The 24031-nt window shown below is 41.0% G+C and overlaps 1 protein-coding gene across 6 annotated transcripts in view; it reads left to right on the top strand.

Annotated features, from left to right (window-relative positions):
• The window catches only part of STIM1 (stromal interaction molecule 1), a 201827-nt gene that overhangs the window by 133754 nt on the left and 44042 nt on the right, over nt 1-24031 (top strand). For all 6 annotated transcript variants that reach the window (XM_040258679.1, XM_040258680.1, XM_040258683.1 and 3 more), the window contains exon 3: nt 10776-10890. In XM_040258679.1, the coding sequence (XP_040114613.1) occupies nt 10776-10890 (115 nt within the window). The remainder of the gene's footprint in view (nt 1-10775; nt 10891-24031) is intronic.

The following is a 24031-nucleotide window of genomic DNA, read 5'->3' as shown; positions in this document are numbered from 1 at the left end:
TCAGTTAAGTCCAGTTTAATTTTTTTTTGTAGTTGTTGTATGCTTTTGATGTCATATCTAAGAATCCATTGCCAAATCCAAGATCATGGTGATTTACCTTGATCTTTTCTTCTAAGAATTTTAAAGGCGCCATGACCCAAACTAGGTTCTAAATATCATCTCATCCAAAACCTGTTCTTTCCCCAACTTTATCATCTCAGTTGAAGGCAACTCCAGTGTTTCCATTGCATGGGCCAAAAAATATTATGAATCATCCATTAATTCCTCTCACACACCATATCCATAGATAAATCCAGTGGGTTCTACCTTCAGAATATGTCCAAAGTTTATTCATTTCTCACCATTACTCCCCTGCAGGCACTGAGATGCAACAGCCTCCTAACAAATCACCATGTCTATAATCTATTCTCAGTGTAGCAGCCAGAGAGCTTTAAAAAAATGTAAACAAGATCATTTCACTCCTCTGCTCAAAACGCTGTTATAGCCTTGTTTCTCCTTTAGTGTGAAAGCCAAAGTTAACACAAGAGTCAGCAAGGTCCTATGTGACCTGACTTCCACTTATCATTAGGATCTTTTCCTCTTTATATATCTCCCTTATTATTATTATTATTATTTTGTTAAGCATGAACTTCCCTGGTGGCTCAGATGGTAAAGCATCTGCCTACAATGTGGGAGACCCAGGTTCGATCCCTGGGTTGGGAAGATCCTCTGGAGAAGGAAGTGGCAACCCACTCCAGTACTCTTGCCTGGAAAATCCCATGGACAGAGGAGCGTTGTAGGCTACAGTCCATGGGGTCGCAAAGAGTTGGACATGACTGAGCGACTTCACTTTCACTTTCTTAGTTTTTTACTCCAGTCACACTCCATGCTGTTTCTCAAACATTCCTTTTTATTTTTTTCCCTATCTTAGGGCTCTTACCTTTGTCTGAAATAGTCCTCCCCTAGATATCCTCTTTGATAAGTTCCTCATGTTTCCAAATATTTTGTGTTTTCTCATTCTTATTAGTGAGGTCTTTCTCAGACTATGCTACTTAATAATGAAATCTGCAAGTATACCCCATTTATGGCACCTTGGTCATTGTTACACTTTTTAATATATGTTATACATATATATACATACTTTTTTTATACATTAGACTTTTTTTGTTTGTTTGCTTGCTTTTATTTTTAAGGACATAATCCCCTTCTGAATTGTGTCATTTAATCCAAAAGGGCAAGGGAACTATTTTGTTTATTGCTAAGTCCCTGGTACCTAGAACAGTGTCTGGCTCAGTGCTGCTCATTGTATATTAATAGTGCCTGCTCAATATATATTAAGAGAATGAATGAATTTATTTTAAAAAAATCTTTTTTTTTAAAATGTGGATTCAAATTACTATCTGGTGTCCCTTACTTGCCTTAAGATCTTCTTTCAAGGTTTTTTTATAAGGTATGTCATCTAGCAATGAATTTTTCAGTGTTTGTTTTTCTTTATTATGCCTTTGCTTTTAAAGGATAGTTTTGCTGAATGCAGGATTCTTGGTTGACAGTTTTTTCTCTCAGCACTTTAAACTTGCAATCCCACTGCCTTCTAGCATCAATTGTTTTTTTTTGTTGTTGTTGTTGTATTGGAGTATAACTGATTTAACAATGTTGTGATCATTGCAGGTGGACAGCAAAAGGACTCAGCCGTACATATATATGTATCTAGTCTCTCCCAAACTCCCCTCTCATCCAGGCTGCCACATAACATTGAGCAGAACTCCTTGTGCTATACAGTAGGTCCTTGTTGGTTATCCATTTTAAATATAGCAGAGTGTACCTGTCCATCCCAAACTCCCTTTCCCTTATCCTTCCCCCCCGGGAATCATAAATTTGTTCTCTGTGAATCTGTTTCATAAATAAGTTCATTTATATTATTTATTTTTAGATTCTGCATATAAGGGATGTGATACAGTATTTCTCCTTCTCTGTCTGATTTACTTCACTCTGTATGACAGTCTATAAGTCCATCCATCTTGCTACAAATGAGTTATTTCATCCTTTTTAATGACTGAGTAATATTCCATTGTATATATATGTACCACATCTTTTTAATCCATTTCTCTGTCAGTGGACATTTAGGTTGTTAACGTGTATTGACTGTTGTAAACAGTGCTGCAGTAGACATTGGGGTATATGTATCCTTTTGAACTATGTTTTTTCTGTGGATATATGGTATCTATTGTTTTTGATGAGAAGTAGGCTGTTGATTTTATTTAACTTCCTTGATGTGTAATGATTTTTTTTTTCTTTTGCTGCTTGTAAGATTTTCTCTTTGCCTTTGGCTTTTAACATTTTCTGTGATGTGTCTGTTGGTGAATCTCTTTGCATTTATCCTATTCTCTCAGTCGGTAAAGAATTTGCCTGCAGTGCAGGAGACCCTGGTTCGATCCCTGGGTTGGGAAGATCCCCTGGAGAAGGAAATGGCAACCCACTCCAGTATCCTTGCCTGGAAAATCTCATGGACAGAGGAACCTGGTGCATTGCAGTCCATGGGGTCGCAAAGAGTCGGGCACGACTGAGCGACTAACACACACACACAGAAGTTTGTTGAACTTTCTGGATGACTAGATTAGTGCTTTTCAATAAACTTGGGAAATTCTCAGGTGTTATTTTTTTGTATTGGGTTGGCCAAAAAGTTTGTTTGGTTTTCCTGTGCTATGGAAAAACCCTAATTTTTTTCCCTGCTGCTTTCTCTTCATCCTCTCCTTTTTCTTTTGGCCAAGTTCTGTGGCTTTCAGGATCTCATTTTCTTCATCAGGGATTGAACCCAGGCCACAGCAGTGAAAGTGCAGAATCCTAACCACTAGGCCACCAGGGAACTCCCCATCCTCACCTTTTGATCCTTCCATTATGCGTGTGAGCAAAGTGGTATTCCACATTCCTCTGAAACTGTTCATTTTTCTCATCCTTTTTTCCTGTCTGTTTTTTTGGATTGTGTAATAGTCTCTTTTAGTCCATCATCAGATTTGCTACTTCTGTCTTTTGCTGGTTCAGAGCTACTGTTGAGCTCTTCTTCTGAAATTTTCATTTTAGTTATTGTATTTTTCAACTCTACAGCATCCCTTTGGTTCTTTTTTGTAATTTCTATCTGTTAATATTCCTTATTTAATGTGACATTGTCATCACACATTCCCTTACTTCTTTACTTATGGTTTCCTTTTGTCTTTGAACATGTTTATAGTGGTTACTTTGAAGCCTTTTTCTGTTAAGTTTGAAATTTGGTTGCTCTCACAGTTTCTGTTGTGTGCTTTTTCCCTGGTGTATGGGTCACACTGCCTTGTTATTTTGCATGCCATATATATATATGGAGTGGGGGAGAAAGAGATATCTATATATGTATGGGGTCCTCAGGTAGTGCTGCTGCTGCTGCTGCTAAGTCACTTCAGTCGTGTCCGACTGTGCGACCCCATAGACGGCAGCCCACCAGGCTCCCTCGTCCCTGGGATTCTCCAGGCAAGAACAGTGGAGTGGGTTGCCATTTCCTTCTCCAGTGCACGAAAGTGAAAAGTGAAAGTGAAGTCGCTCAGTCGTGTCCGACCCTCAGCGACCCCATGGACTGCAGCCTACCAGGCTTCTCCATCCATGGGATTTTCCAGGCGAGTACGGGAGTGGGGTGCCATCGCCTTCTCCGTCAGGTAGTGCTAGTGGTAAAGAACCTGCCTGCCAATGTAGGAGACATAAGAAATGATGTGAGGCTTAAACAGTATTGAGTACTGCCCTGCTAGAGTTAATTGTATACACGTTCTAGGAAAAATAAAAGATGCTGGAGGCTTAAAAAAAAAAAGAAATGTGAGTTCAAACCCTGGGTTGATAAGATCCCTTGGAGGAAGGCACAGCAACACACTCCAGTATTCTTGCCTGGAGAATCCCATGGACAGAGGAGCCTGGCAGGCTATAGTCCATGGGGTTGCAAAGACTCGGACAGTTGAAGCAATTTAGCATGCACACATACACACACATATACATACATGCACAATATATATGTTGTTAGTGGATTTTTTGATAGTATACTGTAGCACCTCTGGCTACAACTCCCAACTCCTCTGAGGCTTATTATTATTTACTTATTTGTTTGGTGCCTAGAAAGATTATTTCAGTGGTCTATTCCCACCACCTCCTTATAATGTGAAGCCTCTGATGTTGCTTCTCAGCGGGTGCAGCCTTGGATATGCCTGCAGTCACTTTGAATGGCAGTGGTTTTGGCAGGGCTGTCTTTGACTGTCTTTTCCTGGCCATACTCAGCTGTTAAGTGCTCTTAGTTGTCATTTGATTATTACTCTGTTGCTTTCAACAATGCCCTGGGGCAGAAGTTTTCTCCACAGACTGATCCAATCATATTAGAGCTCCTTTGAAAGGATAGTTCCCGAGATCAGTTTGTTCCTAATCCAAGGGGGCTCCTCCCAGCTGTCTCTTTTCCTTGTTCTCATCAGCAAATTCTTTAGCCTACAGTTTAACCTATATCTCTAATGAATCCACCCATCTCCTATCAATTGCCTTTCACCACAATTTTCACTGTTTTTCAGAGAGCCCTTAGTATTGAACTTCTTCACATTCTGTTGCAAATAAAATAATTTCCTTTGGGGAGAGGTTAAAAACTCTCTGTTTAAACCCTTCTTCTCCCACCAGGGAAAATCTCTGAGCTATGGTTCTGGAGTTGAAGGTCAGTTGATAATGGCTTCTCTTTGACACCCCCACCTTAGTAGCCGAGCATTTGATGGAAGGGTGGCAGTACCCTTCTTGGCTTACCTCTCCCAGAGTATAATTGCTGTCTTATAAGCTAGGAAAATGGCAATCAACCCCCCAATATCCTCCGTGGCTCTGCATCCAGCGTGAAGTCCCTACCCCATGTGTGGGACCTAGGTGGAAGTAACGGAGGAGCCTGGTGGGCTGCCGTCCATGGGGTCGCTAAGAGTCGGACACAACTGAGCGACTTCACTTTCATGCATCAGAGAAGGAAATGGCAACCCACTCCAGTGCTCTTGCCTGGAGAATCTGTTGCACAGAGTCGGACATGACTAAAGCGACTTAGCAGCAGCAGCAGCAGCAGGTGGAAGTAGGGAGGCCCACTTCTTGGCTGGATTCACCTAGAACTTAGCTTTAGCAACAGGTAACTGAAGATGGGAGGAGACATGCTGCCATCTGCTTCTCTTAAGCAGATAGCCCTCCAACTGGGAGCCTGGGGAAGAGGGAGCCTTCTGTTCTTGGCTGCACCAGTCTGGAATGGAGTTTCTGTCTTACTGATTTGAAAGTGGGGAGGAAGAGAGAAAGCAAGTGTTAAATAAAATACTACAGACTGTCACTCTTCTTCCTGAGTTTTAGTAGATCTTGAGCAAATGTTTCTTCATTTGCTGTATGCCCTAGGACCATTTCTAAAGACTTTAAATGATTGCTGTTAGAAAGTAATTTTTGCCACTTTTACTGGAGAGTGGGTCTGTGGAGCTCCTTACACTGTCAAGCCAAAAGTCCCCTCTAACTCATCAGTTTTTAAAAACAGTCTTACCCATAGCACATTCTGTACCCTGCTGTGTATTCATCCTATATAAATATAGCAGTGGTGGTTTAGTTGCTAAGTTGTATCCAACTCTCACGACCTCATGGACTGTAGCCCCTTAGGCTTCTCTGTCCATGGGATTTCCCAGGCAAGAATACTGGAGTGAGTTGCGATTTCCTTCTCCAGGGGATCTTCCTAACCAGGGATCAAATCCAGGTAATCCTGCATTGCAGGCAGTCTCCTGCAGTGCAGGCTGATTTACCCACTGAGCCACCAGGGAAGCCCAAATATAGCAGAATTGATCCCAATTAAGAAGATAATCCTTTCTCTCTGGGGAAATATTTTTAGTGATCCATCTTCATCCCCCTCTCATAAGAATCCCCAGGCAGTAGTCCTTGGCTTGTTTTTGGATACTTTGGTCCTGATAGTTTTCAAGACTGGAGATGTTAGTATTTACTAGTCTTTACCATTCTGGCCAGGTACTTAGCAAGTTGCAACTTTAGATGCTACCTCTAAGGTTTGCTCTGCATCATATGATCAATGTCATGGCCTGAGGACATCAAGGAGAATTCCATGACAAGGACTAAACTATATTATTGACCTCAGAGAGATTCTATATACCTGCATGTATGCTGGGTACTAGATACATGGAAGTAAAAGGTGAAGTTGCTGCCTAGAAGATGTTCCTCTGGTTGTGGAAATAGCTGTGTAAACAGATAAGGATATAAAAAGGATAAGTGGATATTATGATGGAGTCACAGAAGAGGAAGAGTTAAGTTAGTTTTACCCATGTACAGAGTTGCTAATGTATCATTTGAATCTGAAAAGATGATTTGGAATGATTAGGAGAAGGAGAGTGTTTTAGCTAAGGGAATAGTATGTGCAAAGATGTGAGAACTGCCAAGAGCCTGGTACTTTCAGGGAATTGCAAGTATTTCATTATCACTGAGGATGGGAAGAAGTGACAGTTGATATGGCAAATAAGGCAGGGAGGGTCTTGCCAAGGTTGTGAAATTTCTATTTTAAATGGAGTTAAAGCTTTCAAAGTAAGAATCATTGAATAAAATAGAAAGGGACTTAGAAGGCAGTAGATTACAGTGCCTTGTCTATTGCTGATTGCTTGGCACATGGTCCTAATATATCGAACAGCAAGCACTTAGGAACTATCTGTCTTCTGCCTCTTCTGTGTCTTCTTTACACGTGAGAGATCAGCATCATTGTAATAGTAGGCTCCAGAACTGAATGTTCTTAGTATCCTTATATTCCTCTTATAGTATATTAAATGTATTAATATTTAGTGGAGCTCAGTTCATACATATGAGAGCTTATTTTGTGCCAGGTACTATTTTAAGTTCTTTATGTGAATTAATCCATTTATAATACCATTTATAATACTGGCTCCAGAGAGATGCTCATTCAGTTATTTAATAACCACATACCCTGCTCTGTGCCAGGCTCTATGCCTGGAGATTGGCTTACTGAGCTGAATTACTTATTTATTTAGGTGTTCCAGAGAATTTGCAAGGTGCTGGATAAAGAGATAAATGACAAATAAAATACACTTTCTATATTTGAGTTGCTTAGGGGGAGTAAAAGGGGTGTAATTAAATAGCAATTACGGTATAATGGGATAAGTACTGACACAGATGTATGACCCTGAGAACTAAGAGAACAAATAGGATAGGGCAATTAACTTGCTTGGGAGAGATCTGGAAAACTTCACAGAAGCAGAGACTTTTTCTTCAGCAGATGGAAGAGGAGATATATATTAAATGGAGCACCTTGTGTAAAAGCTTAGAAGTATAAAGGAGCATGGTTTGTTCAAGTATGCTGAAGTGGCTTGATGTATCTAGAGCAAATGTTGGCAGACTTTTTCTATAAGCGGCCAGATAGTCAATATTTTAGGCTTTACTGTCCATATAGTCTTTGTCACGACGACTCAGTTCTGCCTTTGAAGCATGAAAGCAACTGTGGACAGTGCATAAATGAATGATGTCTGTATTCCAATAAAACTTTATTTAAAAAAACAAGCAGCAAGATGGATTTGTCCCACGACTGTAGTTTCCCAACCCCTGGCCTGGAGTGTAGATGTCTGGTAGGGAGGGAGAATGGCCAGGAAACTGACTGAGAAGTTACTCTATGGGCCAGATTGGAACAGGCCTTAAATGTAAGCCCAAGAAGCTAGGGTTTTATCCTGGAGGTTATGGGGAGTCATGGGGTTTTAAGTAGGTATGTTGGTATAATTAGATTTATACTTTACAAATCTCATTTTGGTGAGTATGATAGCCGGGCTGACAGGAGTAAGACTAGATGTATAAAGGTGAGTGAGAAATGACTGCCTTCTCCCTTACTTTGAGCAACAGCTTCTGGTCTCACTGAGAACAGATACTTTATCCCAACATGTTCACGTCCCAGCAATCAGTACCAATGGTGTGCAAAGCTGTTGTAGCTCAAATGTGGGTCCTTGCTAGATATTCAAGGGGTAAACAAGAGTTGGGAAGCCTCTCAAACCTGAGGTATGTGTGTTGTGGGTTATTAACATTGTATGTATGGAGAAGTGAGAGGGCAGGTGGTGTGGTGTGGTTTGGGAAACATGGAGGGTGAGCAGTGGGGAACAAGGTGAAAAGGGGAAGGAGGAGAATTGCTTCCAGGGAAGAACCCAGGAGGCCTGCCTGATTCCTGCACCCAAAGATGTGCTGCTGCTCTTCCAGCTTTACCTCTTTGAATTCTGTTCCCTGATGAAGCTGGATGGACCTATTTTGATGGGAATTCTGGAGAGATGTCTCCCTTCCTGTCTGCTCTCACCCACACCCCTTCACTACTGCTTCACTTGGGATGGGGTTGCATGCTTTGTGCCACTGCCAGGGAAATCGCTTTTCTGAGCTCACAGAACTAAATATACCTAGTGACAACTGGTCCCTTGGCTCTTCAGAGAGCTGCTGAGCTGCAGCTCTAGTCAGTGCTGCATTCCCCCGGTGAGGCAGGACTCTCACGGAGCTTCTTAGACCTTCCTGACAGAAGAGCTGCTTGTTCTGAGTCTGAGATAGTAAATCCTTGTTGTGGGAGCTGAGAATTGCATCTTTGGTTTTGTTTTTGCCTTTTTGTTGCTTTTAAACTTTGTCTTAAATTAGACTTTAGCTATTAGCTGAATGTGGGACAGCTCAGAGTGATATGGGATAATGCCTGCTTCAAGTATATTGGACATCAGAGTTCCGGTTCTATACAACATTTTCCAATGCTGTGTTTATAGCTAGGTAACTGGGACTGTCTATCAAAGGGTATACAGTTTGATAGGGGAGATAGACCCATAACAAGACTGAAGAAGGTATACACAGGGGCCGTGGGAGCACAGAAGTATCATCTTTGATCAAGAAGCCCTCATTGTCTTCCTCAGTACCCACTCCCCCACCTCTGCTGCTGCTGCTGCTGCTAAGGCGCTTCAGTCGTGTCTGACTCTGTGCGACCCCATAGACGGCAGCCCGCCAGGCTCCCCCGTCCCTGGGATTCTCCAGGCAAGAACACTGGAGTGGGTTGCCATTTCCTTCTCCAATGCATGAGAGTGAAAAGTGTAAAGTGAAAGTGAAGTCGCTCAGTTGTGTCTGACTCTTAGCGACCCCACAGACTGCAGCCCACCAGGCTCCTCCATCCATGGGATTTTCCAGGCAAGAGTACGGGAGTGGGGTGCCATTGCCTTCTCCATCCCCCACCTCTAAGCTGCCCCAACTGTGACATCATATTGTTTGATATGGACAGTTAATTTTTTCTTAATTTTAAGTAAAATTTAAACAAAAGCATCTTTATAAAATTTTGCATTATAATATTAATTTTTAATGAGCAATCTACGTAAAAACAATGTGCTCGCTATACAAGCAGTCTTATGACAAGTCCCTTAGCCCCCACCCTCCCTTCCCATCAAATTGTAGCCTTAAGCCTCTCCTAAATAAAATTCTAGAGTTGTCACTGGAGTTCAGTGTTCTTAGAACTTTAGGTTGTTTTTTTAAAGCGAGTTGGACTTTTTGGGTGAAATTTGACTTTTTAAGTATAGTTTCATTTTATAAAATGCTCTGTGGGCTATTAAAAGACATGTGCAAAGGCAGTTTATGACTTCTGCAAACATGACTTATTTAATCCTTACCACACTCAAGTGAGAGGGATAATTAGCCCTCATTTTGAGGGGAAAACAGGCTCAGAGAGGCTGAGTCGCTTGCCCCAAAGTCACACAGGAAATGGTCTGTTTCCTTTATATTTACAGTACGCTCCTTTCCTTTCCTTAAGGCTTGATGGGTTGCAGCCCCACTTCTTTGTTCTCTAAAGAGGTTCCACTCAGCATCTGGCCCTTCCTTTAGGTATAGCTTCCATCAGTCTATGTTCGTCACTTGACCCCCTCTTCTTGCACAGCTCCTCTGTGTCCACTTGGCATGAGGTGAAGTAACTAAAAAACTGGGGGCTAGAGTAACCTAAAGTCTCAGTCACTCACTTGTCTGATTCCTGGGCTGGAAGACTCAGATATCTGGGCCTGCTCAGACATCGCTAACTCTCTGTAGTCTCTGCAAATGACCTCTCCAGAATGACAGATTCAGGGTGGCCAGGCTTCTTACATGTTGGCTCAGTGCTCCCAAGGCATGTGTCCCAAAAGGGAGTGAGCCAGGTGGAATCTGTACTGCCTTTTCTAACCTAGCCTGGGAAATCATTCGACATCATTGCTGCTGCATTCTGTTTTTCAGAAGATGAGTCACTAATGTCAGTCTGTGTTCAAGGGGAGAGTTCAGCTTTTGTGGGAGGATTGTCAAAGACTTGGGGACATATTTTAAAATCTTCACAGCAAGTAATTTAATCTCTTTAAACTTAATGTTTTGAGGCAAAATTTGGGGGCAAATTGTGTTCATGTAGGGTATGACTGTTCTCATTTGTAAAATAGGTATGATATAATCCATTGGTTGTGAAGATTAAATGAGAAAATAGAAGCTCTTGGAATGTTGCTTAGTGTATAAATAAGCGCTCAAAAAGTTGTTAATTCCTCTTCCTTTTTCCATGAGTAAAAAATATGAGGAAGGAATTTCTATTTTTTTCTTGAGTGAAACATGTAACAAAGAAGAAAAGGCAGTCTGGTTGGCAAGTAGGACATATTCCCATGGAAGGACACGTAGATGATGGGATACACTTGTACACCTGGCAGATGGGTTGTGCTGTGACCTGTGACGAGATCTTAGTGGGGTGGCGCCCAGGGGTCTCTTGTGACTTGTGTGCTTTTCCCTTGCAGTTCCTGAGGGAAGACCTCAATTACCATGACCCAACAGTGAAACACAGCACGTTCCATGGTGAGGATAAGCTCATCAGCGTGGAGGACCTGTGGAAGGCATGGAAGTCTTCAGAAGGTAATTAATAGCTTGGTTGTCAATGCTAGTTCCTGGAAGGTTTAGAGAAGAGAGAAGAAGATGGGTAGCAATTTGGCTTTAAAAGGACATGAGTAAAAATGCTTAGTAAAGAGCAAACGACTGAAATGGTTCTACGTCCAGTCACTGAAAAGAGACTGTATCAAGACTGAATAACACTGAGTAGAGTCACTCTGTTGAGAATGGGGAAAGATGCTCCAAAGAGAGTTGGGCTTGTTCTTTAGTAGAATTCTTCTTGAAAACCATCCTATTTCCCTACCCCTATCTTCACCAGCTCCCTACATCCCCCAGCTTTGGCTGCTTCATCTCCAGAGACAGGGGGCCTGCTGGCTTTTTGAAGCAGCCCTTTTCTTCTGAAGACCCCCACTTGGTCCTGGCTCTGCTGAGTCCTGGATGATTCAAAGGTTGGGTCAAAGTACGGTTAAGACTCTCTCTTGAGTCTTCTCTTCCAAGTAAAACAGACCTGGTTAGAAGAAAGCACTTTTCCCCCCATCCTACTCTTCAACTTGGTCTCCTTCTTGTAGATACTTTCATTAATGTCTTTCTTAGATCATGGCTCCTAGAGCTGGACGCAGACCTGCAGGTGTAGTTTGATTAGCACAGAGATGCCCTGTGTGTCTGTTCATGAAGTCTGATTAGCTGCTGGTATCTTCAGCAGTCATGTCACTCTGCAGACTCATGCTGAACTTGTTAAAGCTTTAGAGCTTTAGATCCTTTTCTTGTGTAAGACTGCTAAACTATGACTGTGTGCTCAGTCTCTCAGTTGTGTCTGACTCTTTGTGACCCCATGGAGCTCGCCAGGCTCCACTGTCCATGGAATTTTCCAAGCAAGAATACTGGAGTGGGTTGCTATGCCCTCCTCCAGGGGATCTTCCTGACCCAGGAACTGAACTTGAATCTCTTGCATCTCCTTTATTGGCAGGTGGCTTCTTTACTCCTGGGCCACTTGGGAAACCCCGCTAAACTAAGAGTACCTTTTGTTGGGGGAGGGGTTGTTTTTCCTAGAGCATTTGCTTCAGAATTCCAAATGAAAGGGCATGTCTAACTGTGTGAGACTTGACAGGGAAGGGGAAAAAAGTGCTTTAGCCTCCTTTCCATTTGTGTCTGTGGCTAGAGTGTCCTTTGATATGAACAAGAATGGAGGCAATCTTTCCCTTGGCTCTCTGAGGGAGGTCTTGATGCTAAGAAGAATTAAATGTAAGTGACCACAAGGGTCCTTGGTTTTTCAGATGAGGAACCTTAGGCCTAGATTTATAAAGTTATTTGTTCATTGTATTTAGTAAATAGTGGAGCCAGGACTTAGACCTGGGCCTTCTGCTCTCTAGGCCATTGTTTTTCCATACCACCTTGGTTGAGAACACTGATCTGGCTGTAGAGAAGATCAGTTTTGGTAGGAATGAGGCAGTTTCTATTTTTGTTTAAATTCTTACCTAGGGTTATGGAATTTCACTTCTTGAAGGGATCATCTATAATGTAGATGGAAAACAGTAGATTTAAACAGTAAGACCTAGATGCTAATCCTGATTGTAGGATGGACAGGCTGATACTTCCTGTTCACTCTATTAAAAAAAAAATCAGTTTAGAAGAATCATAACTTAGCTATATACATAGCTTACTGGAAATCATTAGAAGTTGGAGTTCCTTGGGGTACTTTTGAGCTCCTGAGCAACTCAGGCTGTCTACTGATGCGAGATCAAGCACAGAAATGATCTTTGGAATGATACCAGCACCGCCAGGAAAAATCTTCTAAAACTACCATTTAATTTTAGTTTTCTTCTTTTTCTGTAATAACTTGAGGCCATGGCGCCTGGGTTTTAAGAGTGGGTGTCATAAGTAAGAACTTAGAATGAAGGATGGCAGGGAGAGCATTCCTGGCCTTCTCTAAAAGCCACAGAGAAGAACTGGGAAGGGAAAGTGACCAAGAGAGTGCAGCAACAGAGGGACTAAATCATAATATTGAAAAACAGCTCAAGGCAATTTTCTGGTAAGGACTTTATTTCTGAACTTAGCAACTAATTGGAACACTTCCAAACATGTTCTAAATGACAGGAAGATGGAAGACGATGAAGTGAGTTTTTAAGAGTTGGTACCCATCACTGATGAGCAGAGAAAAACATTTCATTGCAGTGATGTTGCTCATAGCTAAGCTAGAAATGATACATACAGACAATTTTTGGATTTGCTCACCATGTGTCATTCCTGATGGTTTGACAAACTAAAAGTGAGAATCTTACGTACGATTTCTCCAAACAATTTGTTTCATTATTCCAAGTTAAAGCTCCTAATTTCTCTGGAGTTACAATTTCCAGGGCTACAAAAAGCATGTGCTATTCTGGCACTGGCTCAAACTTGTGGCCTGGGTTTTGCTAGATGATGTAGTTATCAGCAGTGGTCGTTTCTATTCAGAACATTAGCTGACTAATGTCACTACCATCTATGTGATTAGTGTTGTTAACATTTTCTGACTAATGTTGGAGCCAGTCTTTTCTCTGTTATTTAGATTTAAGCCAAAAAGCCTGATAATTTCTACATTAGCCAGCTCTGAACTTTAATAATAAAAACAATAACAACTAGAAAACTGATATTTAACATGTGCTAGGACTGAAGCGACTTAGCAGCAGCAGCAGCAGCAGCAGGCAATGTTCTGAGTGCTTTACGTATATTAACTCATTTATTTCTTACAAAAAGCTTATGAAGTACACTTATTACAGTTGTCTCCATTTACAGATGAGGAAGATGAAGCAGAGAGAGTCATTAAGTGAAATAATGTAATGCAATTTTGTTACTCACTATCCAGGGTTAGTGCAGACTTCATAAGAAAAGGGCACAGTACCTAACAAGACTACTCTCACTTCAGACACCAAACTATTAATAGCTGTAAGCTTTAGGTATTTCCAGAGCACCTGTGCTCTGACTAACTGGCTACAAAAGCAGGGGTTCCCACAATTCCCTCAGGTTTAATAATTTACTAAATGACTGTCAGGATTCAGGGAAGTGGTATACCTATGGTTATAATTTTATTATAAAGGATAAAAATTAGGACCAGCAAAAGAAAGACAGACACTCATATGGCAAGGTCTTATAGGGTCCTGAATGTGGAGCTTCTGTGCCCTCTCCTCATGGAATCAGAACATATCACCCTCCTGGCACATGAGTCATAATGCAGCCATGAAGCTCAGCTAAGCTTCATTGTCCAGAGTTTTTATTGGGTTCTCCTATAACATAAGCTTGACTGATTGACGCGTATGATTGAATTCAATCTCCAGCTCCCTGTTCCTCCGCAAAAGTTGGGCTGATATCATTTGGCTCAAAGTCCCAATCCTCTAGTCACATGGTTGATCTTTCCGGTGACCAGCCCCCATCCAGAGTTCTCTTATTAGCATGAACTCAAGTGTGATCCAGGGCCCACCACAAATAACAAAGATACTCCTATCATCAAGGGAATTGACCTTAAGATAAAAAACAACCAAATTCTTTATTATACACAATTAAGTCATTAAGTAAGGGAGAGCTGAACTAGTAGGCCTGAGGAAGAGTTGAGAACAAGGGCAACTCCAGGGATCCCAGGACTGGACTGGGGAATTGGCCTCTTCTAACTGGTAACTGGGGAATTGGCCTCTTCTAACTGGTAACTCTCATATGACTCAGCTATATTCTTTTTTCATCTCTAAGTGTCTTTGTTCAAGAGTCAGATATGGTGGAGGGAGAATCAGATTGGCATAGTTTGGATCACAGACTTATGTATGATAGTGATAGAGAGTATGTGTGTGGTGGGAGGAGCAGTGCTGGAGGGTGCTGTAAATTCGAATCCCTTTAAGATCCTTGAGGTAAGGGGAGTGGCAGTTCTTTAATGGAAGAGAAGCTGAGTGAATTTTGTAGCATCTTTGAGAAATAGAATTGTTTGTTTGAGCCAGTGAAAACAGTAACTATGCCCTTTGTAGTGAGGGGAGGCATTGACCCAAGAGAATTACCTTCTGAAGCGTGGCTTCCATTCTTTAAACAAAGTGTGCTGTTTTACTATTTCTTCTCCCCTTTCCTGAACATGAGGTTTAAAAAGATGTTACCTGTTGAACAAAGCATATTTTGTAATAATTTCTTTACCCATTTTTATGGATCAAAAGCACCTTAACTATCAACTTTGATTCTAACTAAGGAATATGATTCCAAATAAAAGCAAAAGAACTTGGTATTCTAGTGTCACTCAGAACTTTGTCTTGAGAGGATGTTTGTTTTCTACTAGGCTTTTGGAAATAAGAAAATAAACTGACTGTCTTCCTGTTCTATCTGTACTGTTCATTGTAGGACAGGATTTTTTACAGGAACAGTAGAGCAATATTGGAGAACCAGAAGGGTTTCAGGAAGAAAACTCAGCAAAACTGGCCTCTCTGTTGACGTAACACAGGGGACCAGGTGGCACTGGAATTTAGCATAAACCATTTCAGAAGTCAGATCAATGTAAAAGAACAGACATCCCCTTTCTGCTTTTACATAAACCCGACAAGAGATCTATTTATTCTGTTCTTTTAGCTATTTAAAAATTACTTTGCTAAGTGAATCTTCAAGTCATTTAGTTAAATTCCTCAACCATTAGTTGTTTGTTGCTACATTTTTTGGGGAAAAAAAATACACTTGGCTTTTTCTTTCTCTTACATTCTTTCAGGTATAAATATAAAATGACTGTGATAAGTGTTAAATCACTGCATCAATGCTGGTTGTATTTTGTTATCTACAAAAAATTGAACAAACCACAGTAATTTTCTATTTATATTAATAGCCACTTGAGGGTAAAAATGTCCTACTTGTAACCCCATTTAATAAAGGAAACTGAGCATCTCACACCTGTTTCTGTTCCCAAGTCCAGAGGATTCTACCTCTTTAATATATTTTATGTGCATTTCCTATGATACTGTTTTGGCTCAACTACCTCTTCTGAAGGAGATTTATTGAGTTGTAGTTAACAATAAAATAAGGTATAGTTAAAGGGTACAGTTTTCAAAGTTTTGACTCATGTATACAACTGTGAAACCATCACCACAATCAAGATAGTGAATATACTCATCACCCTTACAGTTTTTCTCATAGTCCTTTGTGATCTTTCCTTTCCTACCTCTCAGACAACTACTGATCTTCTTTCAGTCACTATAGGCTTGTTTGCATTTTATAGAATTTTCCATACATGGAGTCATATAATAGGTATTTAAATATGTACTTCTTTCACTTAGTGTAGTTGTTTTGAGATTCATTCATGTTGTTGAATATATAAATATTTTATTTATTTTTATTGCTAAATAGTATAACAGTCCATTTTCTAAATATCCCACAATTTATTTATTCATTCACCTACTGATAGACATTTGAGTTATATCCAGTTTTCAGTTCTTATAAATAAAGCTTCTGTGAACATTCACATACAAGTTTTTCAATGGACATATATTTTCTTTTCTCTTAGGTAAGTATCTAGGAGTGAAATGGCTAGATCATTTGGTAGGTATATATTTTTAAAAAACTGTCAGATTGTCTTCAAAGTAGTTGTATCATTATACATTCCCACCAGTAGTGTATGACTTGCAGTTCTTCCACATCCTTGCTAGCACTTGGTATGATCAGTCTTTCTTTTTTCTTTTTTTTAATATTTATTTATTTGGCTGTGCTAGGTCTTAGTTGCGGCACATGGAATCTTCAGTTGTAGCATGCGAACTCTTAGTTGCGGCATGTGGGATCTAGTTCCTTGACCAGGGATTGAACCCTGGGCCCCCTACCATAAGAGCTTGGAGTCTTAGCCTCTGGACCACCAGGGAAGTTCCTGGTCAGTCTTTTAAATTTTAGCTATTCTAACAGTATAGTGTTGTCTCCATAGTGATTTTATTTTGCATTTTCCTGATGATTAATGATATTGGGCATCTTTTTACGTCCTAAAGTTGCTATTCACATATCTTCTTTGGTGAATTATCTGTCCAAATTGTATGTCTCTATTTTAATTGGCTTGTGGGTTTTTTTTTTTTATTATTATTATTGTTGAGATTTAAGAGTCCTTTATATATTCTGGATATAAATCCTTTATGAAAAAAAATCGTTTATAAGATGTATGCTTTGTAAAGATTTTCTCCAGTCTATGGTTTGTCTTACCATCCTCCTAACAGTATCTTTTAAAGAGCAGAAAGTTTTACTTTTTCTGAACTTCAGTTTATCAGTTAGTTCTTTTATGGATCATGCTTTTGGTGTCATTTGTAAGAAATTTTTGCTTAACCCACACTTGTGCAAGCATTTTTTACTATATTTCTTTCTAGAAGTTTTTTAGTTTTAGGTTTTACATTTAGGCTTATGATCTGTTTTGCATTAATTTTTGAATATGGTGTTAAGTATGGATTTTGGTTATTTTTGTGCTTATGGATGTCCTAGTTGTTCTAGAACCATTTGTTGAAAATTCTGTCTTTTCTCCACTGCGTGTTGCCTTGCACTTTTGGTATAAAATCAGTTGTCCATATAAGTGTGGGTTTACTTATGGACTCTGTTGTCTACTGATCTATTTGTCTTTATGTCAGTACCATGGTATTTTGATTACAATAGTCTTATAGTAATTCTTTCAGTCAGATAGGTGTTAGCCATCCAGCTTTGTTTTTCTTTTTCAAAATTGTTTTGGCTGTTTATCCTCAATTCAGCTCGTCAATTTCTAAAAAAAAACCCAAAAAACAAAAAAAAATCCTTATGGGATTTTATCTGTAGATCAGTTTGTAAGAGCTGACATCTTAACAATATTTAGTTCTTTGACCTGTGGACAGAGTATATTGCTACATTTGTTTAGGAGGTACATTTTCTCTCAGTATGTTTTTAAAAATTAATTAATTTATTTGGTTGTGCTGGGTCTTAGTTGTGGCATGTGGGATCTAGTTCCCTGACCAAGAATTGAATCCAGGCCCCCTATATTGGGAGCTCAGAATCTTAGCCACTAGACCACCAGGGAAGTCCCTCTCAGGATCAGTTTTCAGGATACAAATCTTTCATATCTTTTGTTGGATTTATTTCTAAGTACTTCACAGGTTTTGATTGTATTGTGACTAGTATTTTTTAAATTGTGGTAAAATATACATAACATAAATTTTACTATTGTGTGTGTGTACGCTCAGTTACTCAGTCATGTCTGACTCTTTGCGAACCCTTAGACTGTAGCTTCCCAGGCTCCTCTGTCCATGAAACTTTCCAGGCAAGAATACTGGAATGGGTTGCCATTTCCTACTCCAGGGGATATTCCCAACCCAGGGATCAAACCCCTGTCTCTTGTGTCTCCTTCACTGGCAGGCAGATTCTTTACCACTGTGCCACTTGGCCACCCCAAATTTTACTATTAAAAATTTAATTGTTAAAAATTAAATTTTTGATTGTTGCTTTATAAGAAAAACATAATTGATTTTATATATTGATCTTGTACTCTGCAATCTTGTTAAACTCACTTACTAGTAGGATACCATCAGATTTTCAAATTAGATAGTTGTGTCTGCTAGTAAAGAAAGTTTAATTTTTTTCTTTTCCAACCAGGATTGCTCTGGTTAGTATCTCCAGTACTGTGTTGAAGAGAAGCAGTAAGAGCAGACATCTTCATCTTGTTTCTCATATTGAAGGGAAATCATTTAGTCTTTCACCATTAAATATAACATTAAATATAATGCTGTGTCCGACTCTTGGGACCCCTGTAGCCTGCCAGGCTCCTCTGTCCATGGGATTTTCCAGGCAAGAATACTGGAGTGGGTTGCCGTTTCCTTTTCCAGGGGATCTTCCCGACCCAAGAATTGAACCTGGGTCTTCTGCATTGCAGGCAGATACTTTACCAACTGAGCTACAAAAGAAGCCTTCAAATGTTCTTTGGTTGGTTGGTTGGTTGGTTTTGTTTGTTTTCTATAAAAACCTTTTGTCAGATCAAGAAAGCTACCTTCTATTCCTAGTTTGCTGAGAACTTTGATCAGGAATGGATGTTGGATTTTCTTTTTAAATTTTCTTTATTTTACTTTTGGTTGTTCTGGGTCTTTGTCGCTGAATAGGCTTTTCTCTAGCTGTGAGTGGGCGCTACTGTCTAGTTATGGCTCATGGGCTTCTCATTGCGATGGATTCTCTTGTTGAGGAACATGGCTCTAGGGCTCGAGGGCTTCAGTGGTTGTGACACCTGGGCTCAGTAGCTGTGGCTCCCACGCTCTAGAGCACAGGCTCAGTAGCTGTGGCTCCCACGCTCCAGAGCACAGGCTCAGTAGCTGTGGCTCCCACGCTCCAGAGCACAGGCTCAGTAGCTGTGGCTCCCACGCTCTAGAGCACAGGCTCAGTAGCTGTGGCTCCCACGCTCTAGAGCACAGGCTCAGTAGCTGTGGCTCCCACGCTCCAGAGCACAGGCTCAGTAGTTGTGGCGCATGGGCTTAGTTGCCCCGCAGCATGTGAAATCTTCCTGAATCAGGGTTGGAACCCACGTCTCCTACATTGGCAGGCAAATTCTTTACCATTGAGCCACCAAGGAAGTCCTGGATGTTGGATTTTATCTCAGGAGGAAGGTGAGGTGGTCTGGTATTCCCATCTCTTTAAGAATTTCTCACAGTTTGTTGTGATTCACACAGTCAAAGATTTTAGCATAGTCAATGAAGCAGAAAAGTAGATATTTTTCTGGAATTGTCTTGCTTTTTCTATGATCCAATGGATGTTGGCAATTTGATCTCTGGTTCCTCTGCCTTTTCTAAATCCAACTTGTACATCTGGAAGTTCTTGGTTACCTGCCTTTTTTATTTCCCCACCAGAATGCTTGAGGGCATTATCTTACATGATTCTATATTTTTTAGAAAAAATATATGTATTTGGCTGCTTTGGGTCTTTGTCATGACACACGGGAGTTCGTTGTGCCATGTGAGGTGTTTAGTTGTAGTGCACAGATTCTCTAGTTGTGGCACATGGGGTCAGTAGTTGCAGTGTGCAGGCTTAGTTGTTCTCTGGCATGTGGAATCTTACTTCCCCAACCAGGGATGGAACCTGAATGCCTTGCATTCCAAAGCAGATTGTTAACCATTGGATCACCAGGGAAGTCCCTATATGATTCTATTCCCTAAAGATATGATTCCATATTTTAACACACAGCACTGGAGCTGGCCCAGAGCAGGGATGTAGAAGACAGGAGTCTGCCTTTGTGTGATCTTATACAAGTTATTTGACTCATTCAACATTCCAAACTTTAGGTTCCTTTAATATTCTGCAGCCATGCTGCTAGTGTTTCTCTAATCTGGTCTCTGCTAGCCAAGTAGCTTCCTTTTGGATGGTGTTCACTAGTATGTTCTTTTGGACACTGGCAGAGATGATTTTTGCCAGGTAGCCTAGTGGGTCTATCACATTAGTCCTAGGTGAAAGGGCCAGGTTCTTTTTGCAATAATGGTTTAAGGCTTGGTATTGATACCATGTTAGAAAACTGTGGTATCTGCCTCATTCTAGGCTCAGATGGCAAACTGCTAGTGAGAGCCAGAAGGAAACCGCTTAGAGAAAAATCACAAGTCTAGGCTACAAACTGTCTTTAGGGAGGGCCCCTTTGGTGAGATTCTGTAGGTGTCTTGGAATGCTGTCTCCTGAGTAGCCAGATAAGAATCTAGGCTTTGTGAAGCCTTTTCTGACTCACTGTGGCAGTTACTCCTTCCTCTGTGCTCCCACATCATCCCATACATTGCTCTTACCTAGCACTTGTCACGTATTATATTCATTTAACTTCCTGTATGTCTCCTTCTCTAGAAAAGAGCCCTTGATGATGGAGATCATTCAGACTGATCTCTGTATCTTGTAGCCAACCAGGGATCTATTAGAGTAGAAGCCAGTGAAAGCTTAGTGAATGAATGAATGAATGGTGATAATAATAGCTAATTATTTTTAGCACTTACTGTATGCTAGGAACTTCTCATATCTTTACTACATTCTTATGATGTAGGAACTCTGATTCTCACCATTTTATAGGTGACAGGATGAGGCTGAAAAAAGTTAAGTAACTTGTCCATGACCTTACATCTAGTCAGTAGCAGATCTCAAATTCAATCCAAATCACTTGGTTCCAGAGTCCAAAGCCTTAACCATGGTGCTAAAGGTGACTAAAAGGTCGACAAAAGACTGACCAAAGGCTAACTGAGTAACTAAGTAAGTGAGTAACAGTTGTGTGAAAGAGAGGCAGAGAAGGTGCTGGTAACCCTTCTGCCAGACATAGTTCTTCTAGGTTGTGAGTTTGAAACTACGAAGGTGAGTGAGGGCTCTCTCTGGAGGCACTACTGGTCCATCAGGGGAAAAAACACTATGATTCAGGAGCCCATTTCTTACTGCTTATTCTTTCTCTGACAAGAAAAAGGATTGGCCAAGGCCAGAGATCTGTTCTGGAATATCCCTGGAGGTATTGCTATAGCTCATGTGCTAGGGAGTAATACTTACTCTTCCATCTGCCTGAAATGCCCTTCCCTCAAGCATCTACATGGCTCAAAGACCAGTGGTTTCCAACTACAAGACAATCAACTGGGGTCAACAGGAGAATATAATAGTGTGTATTTATATTACATTTATTTTTATCTCATTCTTTAAGTTTTATATATTTTTACAATATACTTAATGTCACAATTGGAGAAGGAAATGGCAACCCACTCCAGTGTTCTTGCCTGGAGAATCCCAGGGATGGGGGAGGCTAGTGGGCTTCCATCTATGGGGTTGCACAGAGTCAGACACAACTGAAGCGACTTAGCAGCAGCAGCAATGTCAGTATATATATCTAATTTATAAATATATATTCATATATGGTAATGTGTGCTTGAATTTTTTTACATGCAGATTGTGTCATTAAAAATGTTGGAGACTACAAAGTTAGTCACCTTGTGCATCTCTTTTATGAAAGGACTATGTGTTGCTGAAAACTCCAGGGGTTGGCCTTCTCTGATTCTGTGCAGTATTGTTTGTCATTTTGACCAGATATGTAGTCTTTGATGTCTTTAGGAGCCAAATGGACAGACGCTTAAGGGGATGAGAGAATCATGACTTTAGAAGACTGTCTCTTGCTTGCATGTCCTCCTGGGATTTGGTCATGCGAATCACTTGGCGTCTCTCTCGGTACTGAGCTCTCCTGGCCAAATTCTGTCTCCCCTTACTGATAGCCACAGCTCTCTGTACTTGGTGTTGCCTTCTTCCTCACTTTGGGCCAGGGATTCTTCCCATTTTCTCTTTTGGAATGAGAAAGCAGAACAAGATTTTTAGCTTTGAGGCACTTGAACCTTAGGAACAGGGTCCTGACACCCCGCCTTGACTGAGCGGTGGGATATCATGCTGGGACGCAGGGCTGCTCTCTGACAAGGACGCAGCTCACTCTGGCTCACTTTGTTCAGACTGCAGTGATTCTGGGTGGGCAACACCGTATTGCCAAGCCTTACCTAGGTAAGGCATCTGCCAGATAACAGAATAATATGTGGGCGCATAGCCCAAAAAACAACTGCCTTGAGATTTGTCCTAACGTGTTGGAGTCTTTGTCCTTTTCCACAAAGCTTAGCTCTGTAGAAACTGACTATCCTCATTGGAGGTCTCCTTATAGACCTTCTGCCATGTGTTTAGAGCAGTGGTTCTCAGCTGGGGGCAGTTTTGTTCCCCAGAGTACATTTGGCAGTATCTCGAGACAGTTTTGATTGTTATGATTGGCAGCATGCTACTGGCATCTGGTGGGTAGATGCCAGGGTTGTTAAATGTCGTACAGTGCATAGGGCAGCCCCCTACAACAAAGAATTAACCTGTCCAAAAGGTCAGAGACTTGAGAAACCCTAGCCTAGAGTGACTCCTGCTTGAATCCACTGCAGTGTAGGGCACAAGCAGAGGAGTTCCTGCCTGCCAAGGGTCTATGCTCAGGCCTGTATCAGGGTGTCTTCCCTGTAGACAAAAGACTCTTGTGGCACTGCTGGCTGTGGACCTTTCAAGCAACAAGACATGAGGTGGCCTTTCTACTCCATACGTCATGCTGGGTGAGGCCAAGCTCCTTTGACAATACAGGCAGGAATGTGCTCCTTGCACTTTGCAGGTTGACACTTGTCTGTCCACCTCACATCTTGTGCCACTCTGCAAGGTCTTCATTACCTAACACTCTGGATGATAGCAAGTGATCATGTTGACAGTGTATGTGGAGATATATTCATTTTCAGGAATAAAAGGCCAATCCATTGTACTTTCCTTAACACATCTTTAATGCCTGTTCTGTCATCCCTCCTTTCCTAAGCCCTATGATTTGCGCATATCTCTTGGAAATTAATCTCTCTCTTCCCTCCAATGTATTCTAGTGTGGAAATTAGAAATTCAACCAGGCAATGACTAAGCAGTCTCCACCTAAGCCTCCAGGACCTTGTTTTCTAGGATGCAGTTGAGTGCACTAGATCTGCCTCATTTCCTCTCGCAGAACCTTTCCTGTGCCTCTGCGAATGGTCTAAGCTACCTCCAGAGTCTCTTGGCTTTAGAACTTTTCTCAGCCCCAGCGGTTTTTTGGGGACATAGAGAGATTAGAGTACTTTTGTCTTCCACTGCTTTGTTCTTTCTAAGTGTCTGCTTTATACCATGTGCTGGGCTCCACTGTGGGGGAGGAGAAGGATAAAGGGACAGGGCCCAGACTTGTAACTTCTCTAGTTTATATAGAGTGGCAGAAGCAACCTAAGATCTGAGGTGTGCCTACCAGAGGAATACCAGTAGCATCATCGACTCAGTAGACATGAGTTTGAACAAACTCTGGGAGACAATGAAGGACAGGGAAGCCTGGAATGCTGCAGTCCATGTGGTCACAAAGAGTCTGACATGACTGAGTGACTGAACAACAACAATCAGAGGAAGGCTGATTTTTTTTTTCAGAAGTTAACCTCCACCTGAGCTGTATATTTGTCTGGGAAGATTGTTGTTGCTGTTTGGTGGCACACATTCAGAACATTTCTGGAATGCCTCATTTAGGATAGTTATTTTTTGAGTAAATTCTTATTGATGCCACTGTATAAAAAGCACTATTTTAGAGACAAAGGGGGTGAGCAAAACAGAAAAGGACATGGTCCCTGCCTTCAATTTCTCCTGACCATTAAGGGGAAATTAGAAAGCCTTCTCATGCAGGACAGTTTTGTGGAAA

This window comes from Oryx dammah, unplaced genomic scaffold (assembly GCF_014754425.2).
Source record: "Oryx dammah isolate SB20612 unplaced genomic scaffold, SCBI_Odam_1.1 HiC_scaffold_17, whole genome shotgun sequence".
Classification (NCBI taxonomy): Eukaryota; Metazoa; Chordata; class Mammalia; order Artiodactyla; family Bovidae; genus Oryx; species Oryx dammah.
The sequence above is the reverse complement of the archived record's forward strand: the minus strand, read 5'-3'. Positions and strand labels throughout refer to the sequence as shown.